Here is a 20565-nt window from a genome sequence, read left to right as displayed (position 1 = left end):
CATCCTCATATACAGCCCCACTATACAATCCCATATACGCCATTTGAATGAGGTACTATCAATCCTTACAAAAAATCATTTTTTTGTTAAATTATCGAAGTGCACTTTTGCGTGCTCGACGGTCGAGTACCTCGGCCATTTGATTACAGGCGGGCAGCTCAAAGCAGATCCTTCCAAAATTGAGGCGATGTTAGTATGGCCCGTACCCACATCGGTCAGGCAGCTACGGGGTTTCCTGGGTTTAACGGGTTATTACAGGCGCTTTGTGAAGCACTATGCGTCTATTGCAACCCCTCTCACGGAGCTTCTAAAGAAGGACTCGTTTATTTGGTCGAACACGGCGGCCACGAGTTTCGTCGCTCTGAAAGAAGCAATGTCAACGGCACCAGTCCTGCGATTACCTGATTTTACGAAGACATTTCACTTGGAGACCGATGCGTCAGATTTCGGAATCGGCGCGGTGCTGCTTCAGGATGGCCATTTGTTGGCCTTTTTCAGCAAAAAGCTAGGCCCAAAACGGCGAATTTCCTCAACATATCACAAGGAACTGTATGCAATCGTGGAGGCGGTGCAGAAGTGGCGACAGTATTTGCTTGGTCGGGAGTTCGTGATTAGAAGTGATCAGAAGAACCTAAAAGATCTCCTGCAACAGATTATTCAAACGCCAGATCAACAGTTTTATGCTCGGAAATTAATGGGTTATAAATTCAGGATCGAGTACAAAACTGGGGCCTCGAATAAGGTCGCAGATGCTCTATCTAGGAGGGATGTGGAAGTGGACCAGCCGTTGCTCACTGCAGATGGCGAACCTGAGCAAGCCGGCGACCCAACCCGAGACGCACAACTATTAACGACAGTGGCCCAGCCGGTCCCTGAAGTTCTCGGCATTCTGCGAACTGAGGCGGAGAGTGCAGCAGATGTGATTGAGCTCCGTTCAGCGCAGGAACAAGGTAGAGGCGACCCGGATGTATCATTCGTGGACGGGCTGTGCTATTATAAACGCCGCCTGTATGTTAGTAATGAATCGGCAGTGAAGGAGGTGCTGCTACGGGAGTTTCACGCTGCACCGACAGCCGGCCATCCAGGGATTGACCGCACTTTCAAACGCTTAGCGGCTGTGTTTTATTGGAAGGGAATGCGGAAGGATGTGAAGAAATTTGTAGAGTCGTGCTACGATTGCCAGACAACTAAGTACTCTACTCAGAAACCTGCAGGGTTGCTGCAGTCGCTACCGATTCCTTCTCAAGTTTGGGAGGATGTTTCGATGGACTTTATTACTTGCCTTCCACAATCGAGGGGGTTTACGACTATTTTGGTGGCGGTGGACCGCTTGACAAAGTATGCTCACTTTGCACCGCTGCCGAAGAGCTACAATGCTTTGAAGGTGGCCACAGTGTTCATTGATACTGTGGTCAAACATCACGGGTTTCCGAAGACGTTGGTGTCGGATAGAGATCCCGTTTTCTTGAATGAGGTATGGGAGGATATGTTGCGCTTAAGTGGTACTAAGCTCAATTTCTCAACTGTCTATCACCCGCAATCGGATGGGCAGACGGAGGTGAGGAACCGGGGTTTGGAGCAATATTTGAGGGCGTTTGTGGCGGATAGACCGTCAAAATGGGTGAATTTTCTGCCGTGGGCGGAACTGGCATTGAATTGCTTTCATCACGAAGGCCTGGGGACTTCCCCTTTTACGGCGCTGTATGGTCGGGATCCGCCGTCATTAATTGCGGCTGCGCCCTCGGCGGAGACAACCCCGGACGTGGCATTGATGATACGGCAGCGAGGGGAGTTGATCGTGTTGCTCAGGAAGAATTTGGAGCGCGCGCAACAGCGGATGCGAGTTGCCGCTAATAAGCACCGTCGAGATGTGGAGTTCGAGGCTGGAGAGATGGTGTTGTTAAAGCTGCAGATGTATAGGCAGCATTCGGTCGCACGACCGCTGTCAACTAAACTAGCGCGACGATTTTATGGCCCTTTCAAGGTGCTGGAACGAATAGGCCAGGTGGCGTATCGTCTGAAGCTGCCGGAAGGGAATAGGGTGCACGATGTGTTTCATGTGAGTTTGTTGAAGCCTTTCGTTGTTAGTGAGAATCGGGTGGCGGAGGCTTTGCTTGCGAAGTTTGCTCGTGGCAGACCGGTGGTTCGACCGTGCCGCGTGCGGGATCGCCGGACGGTTTGGCGAGATGGGGAGACTGTTGAAGAATTGCTGCTCGAATGGGGTGATGACGGCGGGGATCAGCCGAGTTGGGAGCCCCGGGAGGTGGTACGTAGGAGATTTCCGGATCTGCTCCTTGAGGACAAGGAGGCTTCTAAGGAGGGGGGAGTTGTTACGGTGCAACAGTCAGCTCGTCTAAGGGAGACCAGCCCGGAGCAGCATGTGGAGGAGATGGACGTGGATACGGTGGACAAAGGCAGCAAAGAGACGACGAGAACAATCGCCAAGGACTGGTCGCGCCGTCAGAGACGTCAACCAGATCACTTTGGCGATTTTGTCAAGCATTGAAGCGGCTGACTTTTATCTATTTTTGTTAGTTTATTTCTATTTCGTGACTTTAGTTATTTGGGGATTATTATTGTTTATTTTTAATTATTTTTGCGTCGAGCGGATTATAAGCTCCTTTCCGGGTTTTCTTCGTTGATTCTTTCCCGGATCGTAGGTCGAATCAACCCTAGGGTCCTAGTATAAATATGCATGTATTTTATTTCACCTCTTAAGAAATAAAATATTTTTATGCAATTTACTTTCCACTGCTTCAAAACCCTCGTTCTTGCCGTGTTTGATCGTCGGGCAAACGATTCCGCGACTTCACGGAGGAATTCTACCGGAGTTAGGGAGTTTGGCCCTAACACTACCCGTTTTCTATAAATTTGACTTGTACAAGGATGATTTACGGAAATGGAAATACGAAATTTGATTCGACTTTGTTCTACAAAATAATTGAGTTCTACCAAGCAAAGAAGCTTGAAGAATTGATGGAAATTTATTCTTGCTAGGGATAACTTCAACAATACTTCAACTCATTGTTGAGATTGAATTAGCTCCAACCATTCTACAAAAGGTATCCTATTTCAATTTTTTTGCTATTTTTGTACAATATCTATGTTTATTATGTTGAACTATAGCACTAATCTCAAATATGTTTTTTTTTTCTAATGTTGCAAATTTCATTTACACTATTACTTCTTTGTTTGTTGAATAGAGGAAGAGAGACTGATTGAGCTGGCCGACGAGTAAAGCTTGGATAGAAAGATGTTTGTTGTCAAGTAAAAAAAAGACACATAAATATTTGGCGAAGAAGATGAGAATGGAAGCTTTTTTTGCTAGGTTATATCGGCTAATAAAGTTATCAAATGTTCACATATGCGCATATGAGTTAGAATTATAAATGTATATAATTGTATAATTAGTGGCTGATTATATGAATAGATTCCTTCTTGGAAATATAAGTAATATTAGAGGCGTCTTTAAGCACTTTCTTGATATGAGCATATAAACAGATTTACAGTCAAGATTCGGGTAAAAAAAACCTCCACTATCAGTAAGGATTATCAAGTAGGCCGACCCAATGTAAGATATCGAATACAGATCTAAAACCCCCAAAATATAATAAGTGAGAAACAAAGTAAAATTGAACTGGGACGGAGGGAAAATTTTATTAATATTTGGCTATGATGTGTATATTTTAAAGTTGAGGGTTTAGGATTTAGGTTTCAAGGTTTGGGTTTTTAGTGTATAGGGTCACTATATTGCAATGAAATGAAGCTCGACTAGGAAGTGTCTCACCAGTGCAATCTTAAATTATAGCTTTTGATAAACAATATCTTAAATCTCATTAGGAGAAGTGATAATTATACATTCTTTAGGTTTTTTTTTATATTTTGTGTGATGTAAATTTGTTTTATTTTTTAGTTTGTTATATATATTTATGATTTTAGATTTCGAATGATAATATTATTTATCATTGCATAAAATTATTTAATAATGTAAAATACATGTATAAAAATAAAATGGATCATGCATCGACTTATTTGTTTGGTTAATATTATTAATTAATAACAACTATACTAATGTTATAGTATGTACTCCCTCTCTCCTACAAAAGATGTCACACTTGTGGGATGACACGAGATTTTAGGAGGTTTTGTTTTGTGTGTTAAATGGAGAGAGAAAATATTCCAAAAATGAAAATGTGACATCTTTTGTGGGACAAAGTAAAAAGGAAAGTGTGACATCTTTTGTGGGACGGAGGGAGTATAATTCAAAAGTCATAAAACATCTAATATTAAGTTAATTGAAGATATATCATGCAAAATTCAGTAAAATTATTTAAATATTTACATGAAAAAATATTTGTGCATCAAATAATAAATCAATTGATGATATACATTTCAAAATTAATCTTATCACATTTAAAATATTCAAATACTAAGAGAACTCACCTCACATCATCTCATCTCATCTCATCTCATCTCATCCCATCCTTTATAGGAGTATTTTTTACTAATAGTATTAGTAAATAAATATAAAATTAATTTAAATACATATTCAGAATGTGATCAAATAATATATATATATATATATATGGGTTCATGATCAATTGAGATTTTTTAGGATAATTGAGAAATGAGATGCAATATCAGCCACTCATTTTCATTAAATGAGTGGTCCAAATTTTGCCCCACAAAAAAAATTTTAGATTAATTTATTATAAAAGGGCAGAATGGTAATTTCATATTTTAATTAGGGGATTCTGGTGAGGGTGCTGGTGTAAGTGGCTTCGTGATATCGACTTCGACAATGGTAGCTTCCAGCGCCTTCAGCGCGCTCCCGATCTCCGCGAAGAGCTCCGGCCGATTGTCGCAGCTAGGTTGGCAATTTTTGACACGACACGATAATACGACACGAACTGGCACGAAATTAATGGGTTTGGGTCAGAGCTTATCGTGTTCGTGTCCTTATCGGGTCGACCCATTAAGGACATGAAAATTTCGTGTCGTGTTCGTGTCGTGTTCGTGTCGGGTTCGTGTTATCCGTTAACAATGCGTGTTCGTGTCGTGTTCGTGTTATCCGTTAGCACATAATATTTTAATATTATTATTCTTATTATTTTCATTTTTCAATACTTATTTTCGTGTCATTAATGGGTTCGTGTCGTGTTCGTGTCGTGTTGACCCGAAACGGTTCGTGTCGTTAATGGGTTCGTGTCGTGTTTGTGTCTGAGGGTAGCGGGTCGTGTTCGTGTTCGTGTTTGAGGTTTTCTTATCGGGTCGTGTTCGTGTTTGTTGTTATCGTGTTCGTGTCGTTATCGTGTCGACACGATAACGACCCGACACGCACGATTTGCCACCCCTAGTCGCAGCAGATCGACGCCTTGATCTGCTCCGATCTGTCTTCAATCTGATGGAAGATCACCTCGTCGATCTCGCTCGGCACGCCGCTGTTGATTTTGCTCGCCTCCTTCGCTCTTTGCCGTTGCTCCTTCACGTGATCCACCACGTGCCCCAATAGCGCCGCCTTGTCAATCTACATAGATCGGAATCGATCAATTCAGTGAGAATTTTGATTCAATTTTGCTTTGGTTTTAGTTTTGATTTTTAATTTGATTCGAGAGAGGAGAGGGAAAAATACCTTTTCGGATTTGGGGATGAGTTTGAGGAGAGTGGATAGCTGAGCGTTGATTCTGTCTCTGCGGCGTTTCTCGGCTTCGCTGTGGCTTCTGGAGGCAGAGGCGGCTCGGTCGGCGGTGGCGGCGGAAGGGAGGAGCCACGGCTGTTCATCGGTGTATTACAGTGAATTATCTAAGCTGAGCGAATTCCAATTTTGAAAAATTGATTAGTTGATTTTCATCTATTTTGGTTATTTTAATCTGGCGGTAATTGATTGATGCTCTTCGACATAGTATGAAATTAGAAGAATGGATCGAACGATGTTGTTATCTGTGTATTTTTACAATTTTGTGGATTTTTCCATTGGTTACATTGAGTGTCTGGATCTCCTTTTAGTTTACTTAGGGAATAGGAGTTTTCTTTGATCTTTTCTAAAGCAGAGTTATTTGCATTATTGCGTATCTGTGGATTTTGGATATGACTTGCTAATTGTATGTTGGAGATAGGAACTTCATGAATTATATAGCTCGTTGACATAATAACATTTGTTGTTGACATGAATTATATAGGTCGTTGGCATAAATTCTATGAAAAATGTTGTTGACATGAATTATATGTAAAACGTTGTTGTTGACATAAATAATATTCGTCCTTGACATGTAAATATTTGTTGTTGACATTAATTATTTGTATGTTATTGTTGACATAATAGTTGACATATATAAAGTTTGTTGTTAACATCGTAGTTGACATAAATAACGTTTGTTGTTGACATCGTAGTTGACATAATATATTAGTTGTTGACATTTTAATACGAGTTGTTGACATTCAATAATCTAGTTGTTGATATATGAAATATAAGTGTTATTTTTTAGTTGTTGACATTTTAGTATGAGTTGTTGACATTCGATATTCTCGGTAGTGATATGTAAATTATAAGTGTTATTTTTTAATTGTTGACATTTTAATACGAGTTGTTGACATTCGATATTCTCGGTATTGATATGTGAATTATAAGTGTTATTTGTTAGTTGTTGACATTTTAATACGAGTTGTTGACATTCAATAATCTAGCCGTTGATATGTGAAATATAAGTGTTATTTGTTAGTTGTTGACATTTTAATACGAGTTGTTGACATTCGATATTCTCGATATTGATATGTGAATAGTAAGTGTTATTTGTTAGTTGTTGACATTTTAATACGAGTTGTTGACATTCGATATTCTCGGTATTGATATGTGAATTGTAAGTGTTATTTGTTAGTTGTTGACATTTTAATACGAGTTGTTGACATTCGATATTCTTGGTATTGATATGTGAATTATAAGTGTTATTTGTTAGTTGTTGACATTTTAATACGAGTTGTTGACATTCGATATTCTCGATATTGATATGTGAATAGTAAGTGTTATTTGTTAGTTGTTGACATTTTAATACGAGTTGTTGACATTCGATATTCTCGGTATCGACATGTGAATTGTAAGTGTTATTTGTTAGTTGTTGACATTTTAATACGAGTTGTTGACATTCGATATTCTTGGTATTGATATGTGAATTATAAGTGTTATTTTTTAGTTGTTAAAATTTTAATAAGTGTTATTTTATTGAATGTTGAAGATTTGAAGATTTGAAGATTTGAATGTTGAAGATTTGAAGATTTGAATGTTTGAAGATTTGAAGATTTGAATGATGAATATTTGAAGATTTGAAGATTTGAATGTTGAAGATTTGAATGATGAAGATTTGAATATTTGAAGACTTTGAAGCTAGAGTTATAGAGAGGATTTTAGAAAATGATTTAAAATACAATTTAATAAAAAGACAATTATATCCCCGTGTTGACATAATGTTATAGTTGTTGACATTAAGTTAATCTTGTGAATTAGTGGCTGAGATTGCATCTCATTTCTCAATTATGCCAAAAAATCTCATCCTAACAAAACCATATATATATATATATATAGAGTCCCATTATTCACAAATCCAGTCTTAAAGACCGAACTAGAGACCAAATTAGGGCCCTTAGATCTTGATTTTAATGGATGAGATTAAACCATGCCTCGTGAATTTCGCTACTTCATTATGTGAGTAATATACTTCAAATCAGGGGTATTTCGGTCAAATTACATCTAGGGTAAAAATTTCAACGTTGCTTCTCCTCATTCACGCCGTGCATCTTCTTTCACATCTCTCTCGCTCTCTTCTTCTCCAAATCGAAGAATACTTCTCCAAATCGAAGAATTCTTCTACAAATCGACGCATTTTCTTCTACAAAGCGACACTAATCTTCTTCTCCAAATCGACGTTCATTTCTACCGCAAATCGACGCTCATTTCTACAGCAAATCAATGCTCAAACGTTGTTTCTCTGCCGAAATCGATGACTCCACAACTTCCTCTTCTACAATTGACGACATCTCAAACCTATTCAAGTCGAAATGTGATCTGTGGTTTGCACTCGAAATGTTGACACTCGCAAATCGTTTACCGAAGGTGAAACTGCCTATTTGCTTGGAGTATCTGTGGGGTTTCAATTGTGATTCGAGCATGAAGAGACATAGTAGAAGAGGAAAGCAGTCTAAGGTAAGAGATGGTTGCTTGGAGTTGTGCCTTTGATGTGTTCGTAGAAATGTTTCAAAGAATGTAGAGGTTTGATTAATTCTTATACAATGAAAACGTAGGGAAACTTGGATTTTCGTATGTATATGGCATTTGCTTGATCAAATACCGGAATGAAGTATAACCGTAGTCCAATGAAGTAATAATGTTTTAAAATGAAGTAAAATCATACTAGAATGAAGTAAATATCTATTCATTTTTAATTTATTATATACCAGATTGATTTGTGTTTGTTATAATTTTTTACTAACAACAGTTAGATTTTATGTTTTACACCAGTGTTTTGTTTTATTTGCCAAATAAAGTATATGTCCAAGCCTGGTCGTAGATTTGCCAAATGAAGAAATAAAGGATTTGTCCAAGCTTGGTCGTAGATTTGCCAAATGCTACGTTGGTCGGCATTCAAGGAATTGTGACAAAGCAGATGAGAAGAAAAAGCAACTATAAGTAATGAGCTGTTTTATTGATATTCTCCTGTTAGGATTTTGATTTTCTAAAAATGTTGTGATACATTTATTTGTTTGTAATTTATTACTTCATTCAAATAGGTTTGATACTTCATTCCAGTAGTTAACCACTTCATTTTGATACTTTGTTACTTCATTCCATTTTGAATTTGAATCTGTTTAACTTTTTGCAAACTTTAAAGTGAATAGACTGTATGAAGTTTTTTATTCATATGTTAATACTGAACCTATTCATTTAAAGAAAACTATATGTGCCTGCATTATTAAGGTATTTCCACATCCACGGTATTTATTATGATGTATTCGTATAGTTTGTTGTCGTTTAAATTTTTGAAGGTAAAATAAAATCTCATTTCAAAAAACACATAATAACTCTACTAACGAAGTACTTTTATGCATTTTGTTTCATTATTTGTTAACCTTCCAATCTCTTACCAAACAAAATATATAGTATATGATTAAGATTATCATGATAAGTGTTCTGTTGGACAATCATTTATCAATAGTTCTTATCTTGTTTTATGTTGACTCAAAGTAATGTACAGAAGAAATGAATTAAATCATTTACGAGATGAAGTTTATAAACCAATGATATAAAGGATTCAAGTGTAGATGAGGACAAGTGATCACTACTTCATTTATACGTGCATTTACTTCATCCAACAAGTATATCACTTCATCACAATAGCTTTTTACTTCATCGAACTTCAGGTGGGTTATTACTTCAGTTCACAACCTTATTAAATGAGATTATAACTTCATCAATTAAGTTATTTAGTCAATACAGGTACAAGTCCAACTGCACACTTATACATAAACACAATTCAGTTCATATTACTTCATTACATGTGATTATAACTTTATCGAGTATGTTATTTAGTTCATTACACTTATAATTCTTTGCAAACTATGCATAAAACACAGTTCGGTTCATATTACTTTATTACTTAAGGTTATAACTTCATCATATGCATTATTTAGTTCATTACAGTTACAATTATTCGCAAACTATGCATACAATACATTCAGTTCATATTATTTCATTATTTGAACTTATAACTTCATCACGTGTGTTATTTAGTTCATTACAATACTAATTCTTCACAAACTATACATACAACACAGTTCTCCATCCTTTCTTCCCCACTCTGAAAAATTCCTTCAATCTACCGCTATGATTTCCAACAAAAATCTCTCAAAATCGAACCAGATGACGATAAATTGTTCTCTAGCCCGAATCAAGCAATATATGCATTTCTTTTTCGAGTAATTCTCCCGAGTAGTATTTTATTTTCCAATGTATAAATTTTCCAATAATCTGCATAACAACTAAAATATACAAAACAAGAAAGAACTAACACACACGAAGATTAACACAACAAATCATGAAGTAACTCAAATAATGTGGATTTGACAACCAATCATGAATTAACACGCAAAGAATAAAGTAGATGTACGTATGAATAAAGTAGTGATCACTCTTCCTCGTCTGCTCCATAATATAGTTTATTACTTCAGTAGATTTATTACTTCATTCCAATAGTTAATTACTTCATTCCAGTAGATTACTACTTCATTCCACTTTGAATTTGTTTAACCTTTTTACAAAATTTAACCTTTATTATAGAACTCAGTAGCATCATCAAGTTTAGGAAAAATCTGTCCTATATAGGGCTTCAGTTGGGATGGACAGTCAGGTAAGTATGACACTGATATAAAACATGCAAACTACTGTTAGTGAAAAATTAAAACAAACAATTTATGCCTACAAATTTAGTTCATTATAACAACAATTTAGTTCATTCAGCTGTGTTATTACTTCATTATAACAACAATTTAGTTCAATAAGAGTCGAATTGATGGCATACTTTAATGTGCAAACAACACATCAGTTAATGATGTTACTTCATTATAATGTTTTATTACTTCATTTTTACTGTGATTTACTTCATTATTATGTATTATTACTTCATTTTAGTAATAAAACATACTGTATAAATAGATCATTTATATTACTTCATTATCATAACTTATTACTTCATTATATGAATTCAATACTCCATACTAACTAGATTATAGTTAATAGGAAAACAGATCATTTATATTACTTTATTATCATAATTTATTACTTCATCTTATCAATTTACTATTTTATTAAAAAGAATATGTAGTTCATTTTAATGTGCAAACAAGTCAGCAGCTGAGTTAAATCTTAAAACCCTAAAACCATGCAACACAGTTAATAGATAGTTCATATTTAGTATCTATTACTTCATTACAAATGCTTTATTACCTCATTTTACGAAATTACTACTTCATCAAACAGAAAAGTATGCGCACTGCTGTTACCGCCCGCATTAATTCGACTCAGAGCATGTCAGCATACTTTACTAGTATTAGAAATCATACTTTAATTTGGGGCTGATAGTTCTTTTTTCATTGTTCATATTTAATTTGGGGGTGAAGTAAACATTATAGTTCATATTTATAGAATTTGGAGTCCTATTGGATGAAGTAAAAACCTAGTATAATGAAGTAGTAACTTTTTGGAAGGAAGTAATAAACCTACTGGAATAAATTGTACTATTATTTTACATTAATAAAGTAAAACACCTTGTTCAATGAATTTGAAAGAAACATGTGTTGAATCATGTGAATACCTATTGGAATGAACTAAAATCCTAAATGAATTAAGTAATGACCCATTTGAATAAAGTAATAAACCTACTGGAATAAAGTAAAAATATGTTCATTTCCAATTAATTACGTAATGGATGAAATGAAGTAATACACTTACTTGAATGAAGTATAAACGTACAAGAATGAAGTAAAAATATATTCATTTTCAATTTATTACGTACTGGATTGAAGTAATAAACCTATTGGAATGAAGTAAAAACCTACTAAAATGAAGTAATACCTACTAGAAATAAGTTATGCACTGGTATTTTTCAATTTATTAGAACAATATGTTATACGTCAATATTAATAGTCATTTGGTTCTTTTCATTTCTAATATTATTCATTCATTATATATTACTTCATTTAACCATGCTATTACTTATTTCAGATAGTTCCATCAAGCTATTACTTATTTCAGATAGTTCCATCACTTCATCTATTAGTTTGTAATTTATTACTTCATTTTTTTATTTTCTGACGATATAATGATACATTTATTTGTTTGTAATTTATTACTTCATTCCAGTAGGTTGATACTTCATTTCAGTGGTTAATTACTTCATTACATGTGATTATAACTTCATCAAGTACGTTATTTAGTTCATTACAAATATAATTTTTCGCAAACTATGCATACAACATGATTCAATTCATATTACTTCATTACTTGATGTTATTATTCCATCAAGTGCGTTATTTAGTTCATTAAAATTATAATTCTTCAGAAACTATGCATATAATACAATTATATCCATATCACTTCATTATTTGAGGTTATAACTTCATCAAGTGCGTTATTTAGTTCATTACAATATTAATTCGTCATACAATGCAATTCTCCAACTGTTCTTCTCCACTCCCAAAAATTCCTTCAATCTACAACGACGATTTCCACCAGAAATCCTTCAAAATCAAACCGGATGACGATAAATTGTTCTCAAAGCTTCTCTAGCCCGAATCAAACAATATATGCATTTCTGTTTTGAAGAAATACTCCCAAGTAGTATTTTTATTTTGCACTGTATGCTTGCCAATAATTTGCATCACAACTAAACAATATGAAACAAGAAACAAGAAGAAACACACACAAAGATTAACACAATGATATAACTCAAATGTCGTGGATTTGGCAGAATTATTTTCTCACTTTTATTCAATTCAGTCAAAAATATCAAGCCTCCTCGTGATGGAGATTTTCCAATGCTAAATTGGATAAACTAATTAAGGTTGAAAGCTTATAAAGTGGAATATGCACAACTCAAAACAACAGCCAATTTGGCTAGAATTCAAAAACTATAAAACAAATTAGGATTCAAACAAAAGCCCCAACGTTTCAAAGAGTGAGAGAGATAGAGTCATCAAAAATCCGATGGAAGTAATATGCAAACAATCGAGAACCATAGATGTAAAACTACATCATAGTTGTTGTTTACCCTAAATCTGTGACTTAGGTGAATGACCTAGTCAAATGAAGTAATAACCTAATAAAATGAAGTAATGATCTAATTAAATGAAGTAATATAGAAATCTGAATAATGACGATTTTCACTTCTTCCCCATTCTGGAATGCCTTCAATCAGCCTTCTCCACGCTACTCTTGCAGCTTCTTCTTCTTGGCCATCAATGACAGCTCGTCCGGCATCCTCTCCAGCCCATTTCCTATGGCCCCATGACCTTATCAATTATCTCCTTTTGCATCTCCTTATTCACAATCATCCATGTGTTGAACCGATAATGTCAACGTCGTCGGAGTTGTTCTCTGTCAATTCCTCGACGATGTAATCTCGATTTCGTAATTGATCGATTTTCCGGCGGAGTGTTTGGAGGCGAGCAACTTGAGGGATCCGTAGGGAAGTCTCTGTCTGAAATAATGAGAGGAACTCCCGATTGACCGCACCAGTGACTCCAAAGATGGCGACGGAGGGGCTGTCCTTACAGAGAGACATGCTGAAGGCGAAAGGGAATTGGGGTCGGGAATGGTGAGAGAGAATTGCAGAGAGAGAAGTGGGTTGGATTTGGAAGGGAGGAAGAACTGCATATTCCGGAAATACCCTTTTACCATTTTAATTAAATAAAAAAATGAGACAATGTATAATTATTAATAACCATTCGATGTGATTAATGAGTGAATGAGATTTGGTCTCTAGTTCGGTCTTTAAGAAGGGTTCGACATTGATCACAACTCTATATACATATATATATATATATATATTTAAATAAATATGTAAGAAAAATATTCCTAAAATTTGCCAACCCTACGATTTTCTATGTAATCATTCAATTCCAAAATTCAGTAGATTGAGAGTATAATTAATGTTTTTAAATTTATGATTGTTTTAATTAGTTTAGTAATGTCAGTTTACGCGCGTGTGTGTTTATATACATAGTGTATTATTCAACATTTAATAATTCTCATTATGAGTTTTCAATTGTTTTTTTTCATTTATTGGTAATAGTGTTTCATTATGATATATTTTTAATTTTTATTTATATATTGTTGATGTGTGTTTGCAGTTTAGTTTTTGTAACATGTAAAAGATTTTCGTTACTAATATATATGGATTAATTATAATAAATGATATTTCATATAATATTTATGCTACATAATTATGGTATTATACAGAATTTGAATGAAAATCTAATGTGCCGTGCATAGTACGGATGAGATACTAGTTTGTTATACAACCAAAGTTTATGACCAATCACCCATTAAACATGATTTTTTTGTAAATTTTCAAAAATTTAAAAAGACAAATGTCATCCTCTCATTGAACTACACATCTCTTTGCAATGCCGTACGCACTCAGGCGCGTTGAGCTTCATCATAAAATACCTTAATTTATTAATATTTTTTTATTAAAAAAAATGCATTTAATTTCACCATTTTGTGGTAAATGCATAATCATTCACAAGCAAAAAGATTGAAACACCAACCCTAAGGGCTTTGCACATTCCGAACCATCAATATTGTGAGAAATGGTAAATCAGGATACGCATCGACCCGATAAGGAGAATGACATAATCATAGTACGGCATTGTGGCGATGCCCCAATATTCTCATCATTAAACAATTTATTTTATTATTTTATTATTTTATTTTTTATTTTTATTTTTATTTTTATTTTTTTATCATTAAAAATATCTCCAAACAGGAAAACTCAATTAGTCTATATTCTGATTTATCGGCTTGCTTTGCTTGAAAGTTGAAAGCGAGGGGAGATATTTGGGCTTTTCCTCTATCTCCACCGTTAAAGGTAAATTTGTCGTTTGTTTACCTCTTTGCATTGTTGAATTTAGATTGTAGATATCGGTGTGAAGGTTTTTTTGTTTGTGGGGATAATTGGAATGGTATATGTGTGCCTATTTAAGATCGCCCGCAATGTGTTTGATGAATTGTTAATCATATTGTTCTGTGCTCAGCCTACTAACTCTTCTTAATAATTTGGCCCTATTCATCTGTTATAATCTTACTCTAAATTGAACAACTATGCAATAATTGAACTTGACTTGAAATAGTTTTGATATCTTATAGCCTGGCTGTGAGTACTTATTTAGCTTGTCTTATTTAAATTGTTTTCAGAAGCAAATTTTTACAAGTTTGCTTAATAATCTAGTTGTGCAACCGACAGGTTGGGATTGCCATGAGATGATTAACCCTTGAAACAACAATGCCAAATTCCTCATTCATGTCCAGTTCCTCTGGCGACATATCATTTGGGAGCTGCCAATCGAAGCAGTGGACTAACTGTGACACGATCAGTCGAACTTGGATGAGCCCCAGTTGCATTCCGGGGCAACCTCTCCTCCCAGCGCCAAATGGGAGGAGCTGGAAATGCTGTCCCTTAACATCAATGTCACTGCCAATGAACCTTTCTGGAAAGAACATCTCTGGATCAGTCCATACATTTGGATTGCGCCCAATTGCGTATGTGTTGATGAGTATTCTTGATCCTTTCGGTATGTCATAGCCATTAACCTTGCTGTCTTCCCTAGAATAGTGAGGAATCAACAATGGACCAACTGGATGCAGCCTAAAGGTTTCCTTGACAACCATGCCGAGATACTCGAGCTGGTCGAGATCAGACTCCTCAACCATCCTCTTCAATCCCACCACTTGTTCCAACTCTTTCTGTAGTTTCTTCATAACTGTTGGATTTCTTAACAGTTCGGAGAGTATCCACTCAATTGCTGCTGCTGCTGTGTCCATTGAACCTACGAGCAAGTCCTGCACATGTATTTATTACTAAGGAGTAATAGTTTTTCCAAACAAGAAGCAGAATTATTCATGTGCTTACCAGCATCATAGCCTTGATATTACGTCGGTCGAACTGAAACTCACATTCTCCACTTTGCATTATGGACATCATGGTATCAACAATGTCTTTGGCCTGCTCAGGACGATCCCCTGCTCGAACATGGTCTTCTATAACCTTCTCAAAGAAAACATCAAAAACTTTTGCGAGTACCTTCATCTTCCTTGTCAGCCCTTGAAGATCCAAGACTCCAAGGAAAGGAAGGTAATCACCCAAGTTGGGAGCTCCTAATAGTGGTATCACTTCTTGGAGCACACCTTTGAAGCCTCTCTCATCTATGTCTTTCTCAGCGTATTTCTTGCCAAACACCAATCTGCAGCTCATCCCTGCCGCTAGGGACGAGACCTTGGCACTAAGATCAACAGCAGCGTGTAGTCTGGAAGCTTCCTTGAGGGATTCAACAAAAAGACCGAGCTCTTCCCTTCTCATAGGCCGGAAGGAATTGATCTTAAGGGGGCTGAGCAGCTCTATGGTGCATAGCTTGCGCATGTTCCGCCAATACGATCCGTAAGCGCCAAATGCGAGATTCCTCTGATCCCATGAGAGATACTTAGCAGCCTCGTGAGGTGGTCTGCTGGCAAAAACAAGGTCATGCGTCTTGAGGAAAAGCTCAGCTGCCTCAGGAGATGAAACGATGATGTTTGGAACGAACCCAAATCGCATGTACATAATGGGGCCGTGGTCTTTGGCAATCCTTTGCAGATCTTGGTGAGGATTCTTCCCCAGCATGTGTAGATTTCCCAGAATAGGGATCCCTTTTGGACCGGGAGGCAGCTTCTTCCTCCTCCTCGTAGCCAACGAAGCCAAAGAACCAGCAAAAATGGCCATAACCGTAAGCCAAAACCAAGTGAGTTCCATTTTTTTTTTTTTTGCTAAAGTTACTGTGTGATTGAGGATTGATACAATCTCTGAGTTGCTTGTTTGAATGGATTTATAGATGTGTGTTTCCATTCATATCATTTCTGCTACGTCTTTTCCATGTATATGAAGTTAATGTTATTGTGGGCTTGCCTACCATCTTTTAATGTCTAGTGATCCTTCTACTTCTTCGTACAAATTAATTATTATGTACTTCTTCGAGCATCCTAAGGTTATTTAAGCTTAATCAGGCTTAATCGATCATTCTAGTTGTTAACTCAACATACAAGGCTCACACACTCGGTATGAATACACACAGAGAGAACACACTAATTTGATGCAGAGAGAGTAGTTTCTTGGAGAAAAGGGAATTCTCTTTGTTGATTGAATACTAACTACAAGATACAAGTAAAACTACTATTTAATTAGTTGAAACAAAATGGTAACTGCTCCTAATCGAATTGGAGCCAAGAATCAAGAACTAGAGCTTTAACAGCTCATACCCTAACATAATAACTAACTCTAACGGCTAGTTTCTGATTCTCTCTTTTATCCTTTAATTCTTCATGTTTAGAGCTGAGTGTGGACTCATTTCTTACAATTCTCCACCTGAGTACACACTTTAGTTCTTGCCGCAAACCTTGATAGCTCCTTGTAATGATCAAACTAGTCTCTTCCTAGAGACTTGGTGAGCATGTCAGCTGGATTGTGCAAGGTGTCAATCTTGACCACCTTCACTCTTCGCTTCTCAGTCTCTTCTCTGATTAAATGTAGTCTCGCATCTATGTGATTACTACTCTCATGAAAATACTGATGTCTAGCTAAGCACAGAGCTGAACTACTGTCACAATGGACAACCATGATTTTCTGATCAAAACCAAAATCTGAAATAACACCATGAATCCAAAAGCTATCTTGCACAGCTGATGTTAGGCCATATATTCTGCCTCTGTTGTTGATAAGGCAGCAACATTCTGTCTGACTTCCAACTAACCACTGGTCCAAACATAGAAACAAATAGCCAGCTTGAGACTTTCTATTATCAAGATTAGTAGCATAATCTGCATTACAGTAGCCCACCACTACTTCCTCACCCTCCTTATACGCTTGTTTGAATAGATTTATAGATGTGTGTTTTCATTCATATAAATTCTGCTACGTCTTTTCCATGTCTATGGATTTAATATTATTGTGGGCTTGCCTACCATCTTTTAATGTCTAGTTAGTAGTCATCCATCTACTTCGTACAAATTAATTATTATATACTTCTTCTAGCATCTTAAGGTTATTTAAGCTTAATCAGGCCTAATCGATGATTCTAATTGAAATTTGTGTTTGAACTAATACATTGATAGTCTTGATCTCAACTACCAAATGAATTTGGGTTAATAAATTGTTGCATAGAAAGGGGAGAGTGCATGAAAGAGAGATTGTATGTAATGTGAGTGTATATATGTGGAGAAGAAGAGTGAAAGTATGCGTGGAAGAGTTAGGTAACGAAAATACCGTCTATAGTCAATAGTCTTGTTTTTCACTTTGGGTCGTCGCTGGTCACTCTGATATATAAAAAAAATTATGAAGAAGACAACGTCAACCAATACCATTTGAGATTTTGTAACTTTAATTTGTGAAACTACAATTTTACCCTGCATTAATGTTTTAAAGGAAAAATTTTATTCTCATTTCGTTCATTTGCTCTTATGGATTCATCTCCCTCCAAAATTATTTTCTAGAACGCCATTGGTTGATATTGACATAGATCAAATTTATCAAATCATTTGTTCCATTTTTATGGATTACATGAAAAATAAGTAAGTTAGGAATATGTAAACTAGCTAACTGACAAACAAATTCCTAAATCAAACTATACATTAAACAACAAAACTAATACCCCTCTGCCCCCTCTGTCCCACTTTAGGAGCAACACTAGAGAACAAAACTAATATTTCTTGTAGCGAATACTCAAGAAGAAAAAACAATCAATTTTAGGTGCAAAATTAATAAACCATCAATTTTAGGTGCAATAGTAATAAACTAATTATTTATTGTTTTTACACTAACGTAACTGAACTAGCTTCGGAAATTGAAAATTACGCAGAAGGTGATTGGAGTTGATAATAACAAAATATTAATGTTTCTATTAGGTGAAATAATAAATGGACCTAATATGGCTGTGTCTTAAATCTTAAAGTAATTTTTTGCATAATTATATTTTGTGTTGCCACTATTTATGGGCGGCTTTGCAACTTGTGCTTGGAAAATACTAATACTTACAATCTAAGTTTTAAATTTGTGGAAAAACTAAAATCATACTTACTGGGTAGTGTTATATTACTAACTCATAACTTAATTGCTAACTACAACTAAATAATAGCGTCATTAGATATTCAAATTTAGGGCTTAAAATCATTAATCCCTAAATGTCAATACGATCAACGAAAAACGTCAACAAGGCCATAAGATTAATTCCAAAAAATATCAATAGGGGTATTAATGTCAATTAACTACATATTTAGTTATAACTAACTTTTAAAAGAAATCCCAAAACTTTAAATTCATATAACATATATCAAATTAAAGATAATTTCATAAGGATTCCTACGATATCCTATATGCATATGTTCCGATGTCAAAATTTGAAAAAATTTCGAAAATTTTTAATTTTTTCGTACAAGCAAAAATGTCAACATATTATATAAAATATGTCAATATAATACATGTAGAATGTCAATATAAGTAATGGGTTAACATTCTTAAAGCATTGTGTTGACATTCTCAAAGCATTGTGTTGATATTTTCGAAACACTATATTGACATTTTCGTCCAAAACCCTAATTTGGAGTTTTTTTTATCTTTTTTTATTTTATTAATAAAAACGAAAATTACACCTGGCAAATTGTAGACCACACTTTTTCTAAAATCCTATGACCTTAAATTAGTTATAGTTAACAATTAAATGGTGAGTTAGCAATTGATCACTCCCTCATACTTACTACTGTATAAAAGATTAAAGTTGTGAAGTTTATGATCAATTGTTCAAATATTTAATTAACACGTCACCGAGCTAAATTATCTTATATTTTGGGGATGGGGAGTGATCAATTGCTAACTCATCATTTAATTGCTAACTACAACTAATTTAAGGCCATAGGATTTTAGAAAACGTGTGGTCTACAATTTGCCACGTGTAATTTTTTGTTTTTACTAATTAAATCGAAAAAGATAAAAAAAAAACTTCAAATTAGGGTTTTGGATGAAAATGTCAATATAGTGTTCCGAAAATTTCAACTCAATGCTTTGTGAATGTGAACACAATGCTTTAAGAATGTTAACGCATTGCTTATATTGACATTCTACATGTATTATATTGACATATTTTATATAGTATGTTGACATAGAGGTGGCAAATCGTGCGTGTCGGGTCGTTATCGTGTCGACACGATAACGACACGAACACGATAACAACAAACACGAACACGACCCGTTAAGAAAACCTCAAACACGAACACGAACACGACCCGCTACCCTCAGACACGAACACGACACGAACCCATTAACGACACGAACCGTTTCGGGTCAACACGACACGAACACGACACAAACCCATTAATGACACGAAAATAAGTATTAAAAAATGAAAATAATAAGAATAATAATATTAAAATATTATGTGTTAATAAGAATAATAATATTAAAATATTATGTGCTAACGGATAACACGAACACGACACGAACACGACACGAACACGCATTGTTAACGGATAACACGAACCCGACACGAACACGACACGAAATTTCCGTGTCCTTAATGGGTCGACCCGATAAGGACACGAACACGATAAGCTCTGACCCAAACCCATTAATTTCGTGCCGGTTCGTGTCGTGTTATCGTGTCGTGTCAAAAATTGTCAGCCCTATGTTGGCATTTCTGTTTGTACGAAAAAATTAAAAAATTTCGAATTTTTTTTCAAATTTTGACGTCGGAACATATGCATGTATGATATCGTTGGAATCC

The 20565-nt window shown here is 35.4% G+C and overlaps 1 protein-coding gene and 1 pseudogene across 1 annotated transcript; both read right to left on the bottom strand.

Moving 5' to 3' along the window:
• Positions 1-397: 397 nt before the first annotated feature.
• On the bottom strand, positions 398-13325 carry LOC125209335 (transcription factor bHLH51-like; annotated as a pseudogene).
• A 1570-nt stretch (positions 13326-14895) lies between these two features.
• On the bottom strand, positions 14896-16550 carry LOC148930245 (cytochrome P450 71AU50-like). Its single transcript, XM_089068686.1, has 2 exons — positions 15675-16550; positions 14896-15604 (listed from the first exon to the last, which is right to left on the bottom strand). Exons 1-2 carry the CDS (start codon positions 16548-16550, stop codon positions 14990-14992), a joined length of 1491 nt encoding a protein of 496 aa, XP_088924812.1. The 3' UTR covers positions 14896-14989.
• Between the last annotated feature and the right edge of the window lie 4015 nt (positions 16551-20565).

This window comes from Salvia hispanica, chromosome 3, assembly GCF_029641045.1.
Source record: "Salvia hispanica isolate PSC_SH4W2 chromosome 3, Shi_PSC_v1, whole genome shotgun sequence".
Classification (NCBI taxonomy): domain Eukaryota; kingdom Viridiplantae; phylum Streptophyta; class Magnoliopsida; order Lamiales; family Lamiaceae; genus Salvia; species Salvia hispanica.
Note: the sequence above shows the minus strand (reverse complement) of the source record. Positions and strands in the feature narration are given on the sequence as shown.

What these genes read in the sequence shown, in the direction of transcription:
- LOC148930245 (XM_089068686.1), bottom strand. Translation starts at nt 16,550, where the DNA reads ATGGAACTCACTTGGTTTTGGCTTACGGTTATGGCCATTTTTGCTGGT. An exon ending in ATATCAAGGCTATGATGCTG is followed by an intron (nt 15,605 to 15,674) that starts GTAAGCACATGA and finishes ATACATGTGCAG; the next exon opens with GACTTGCTCGTAGGTTCAAT.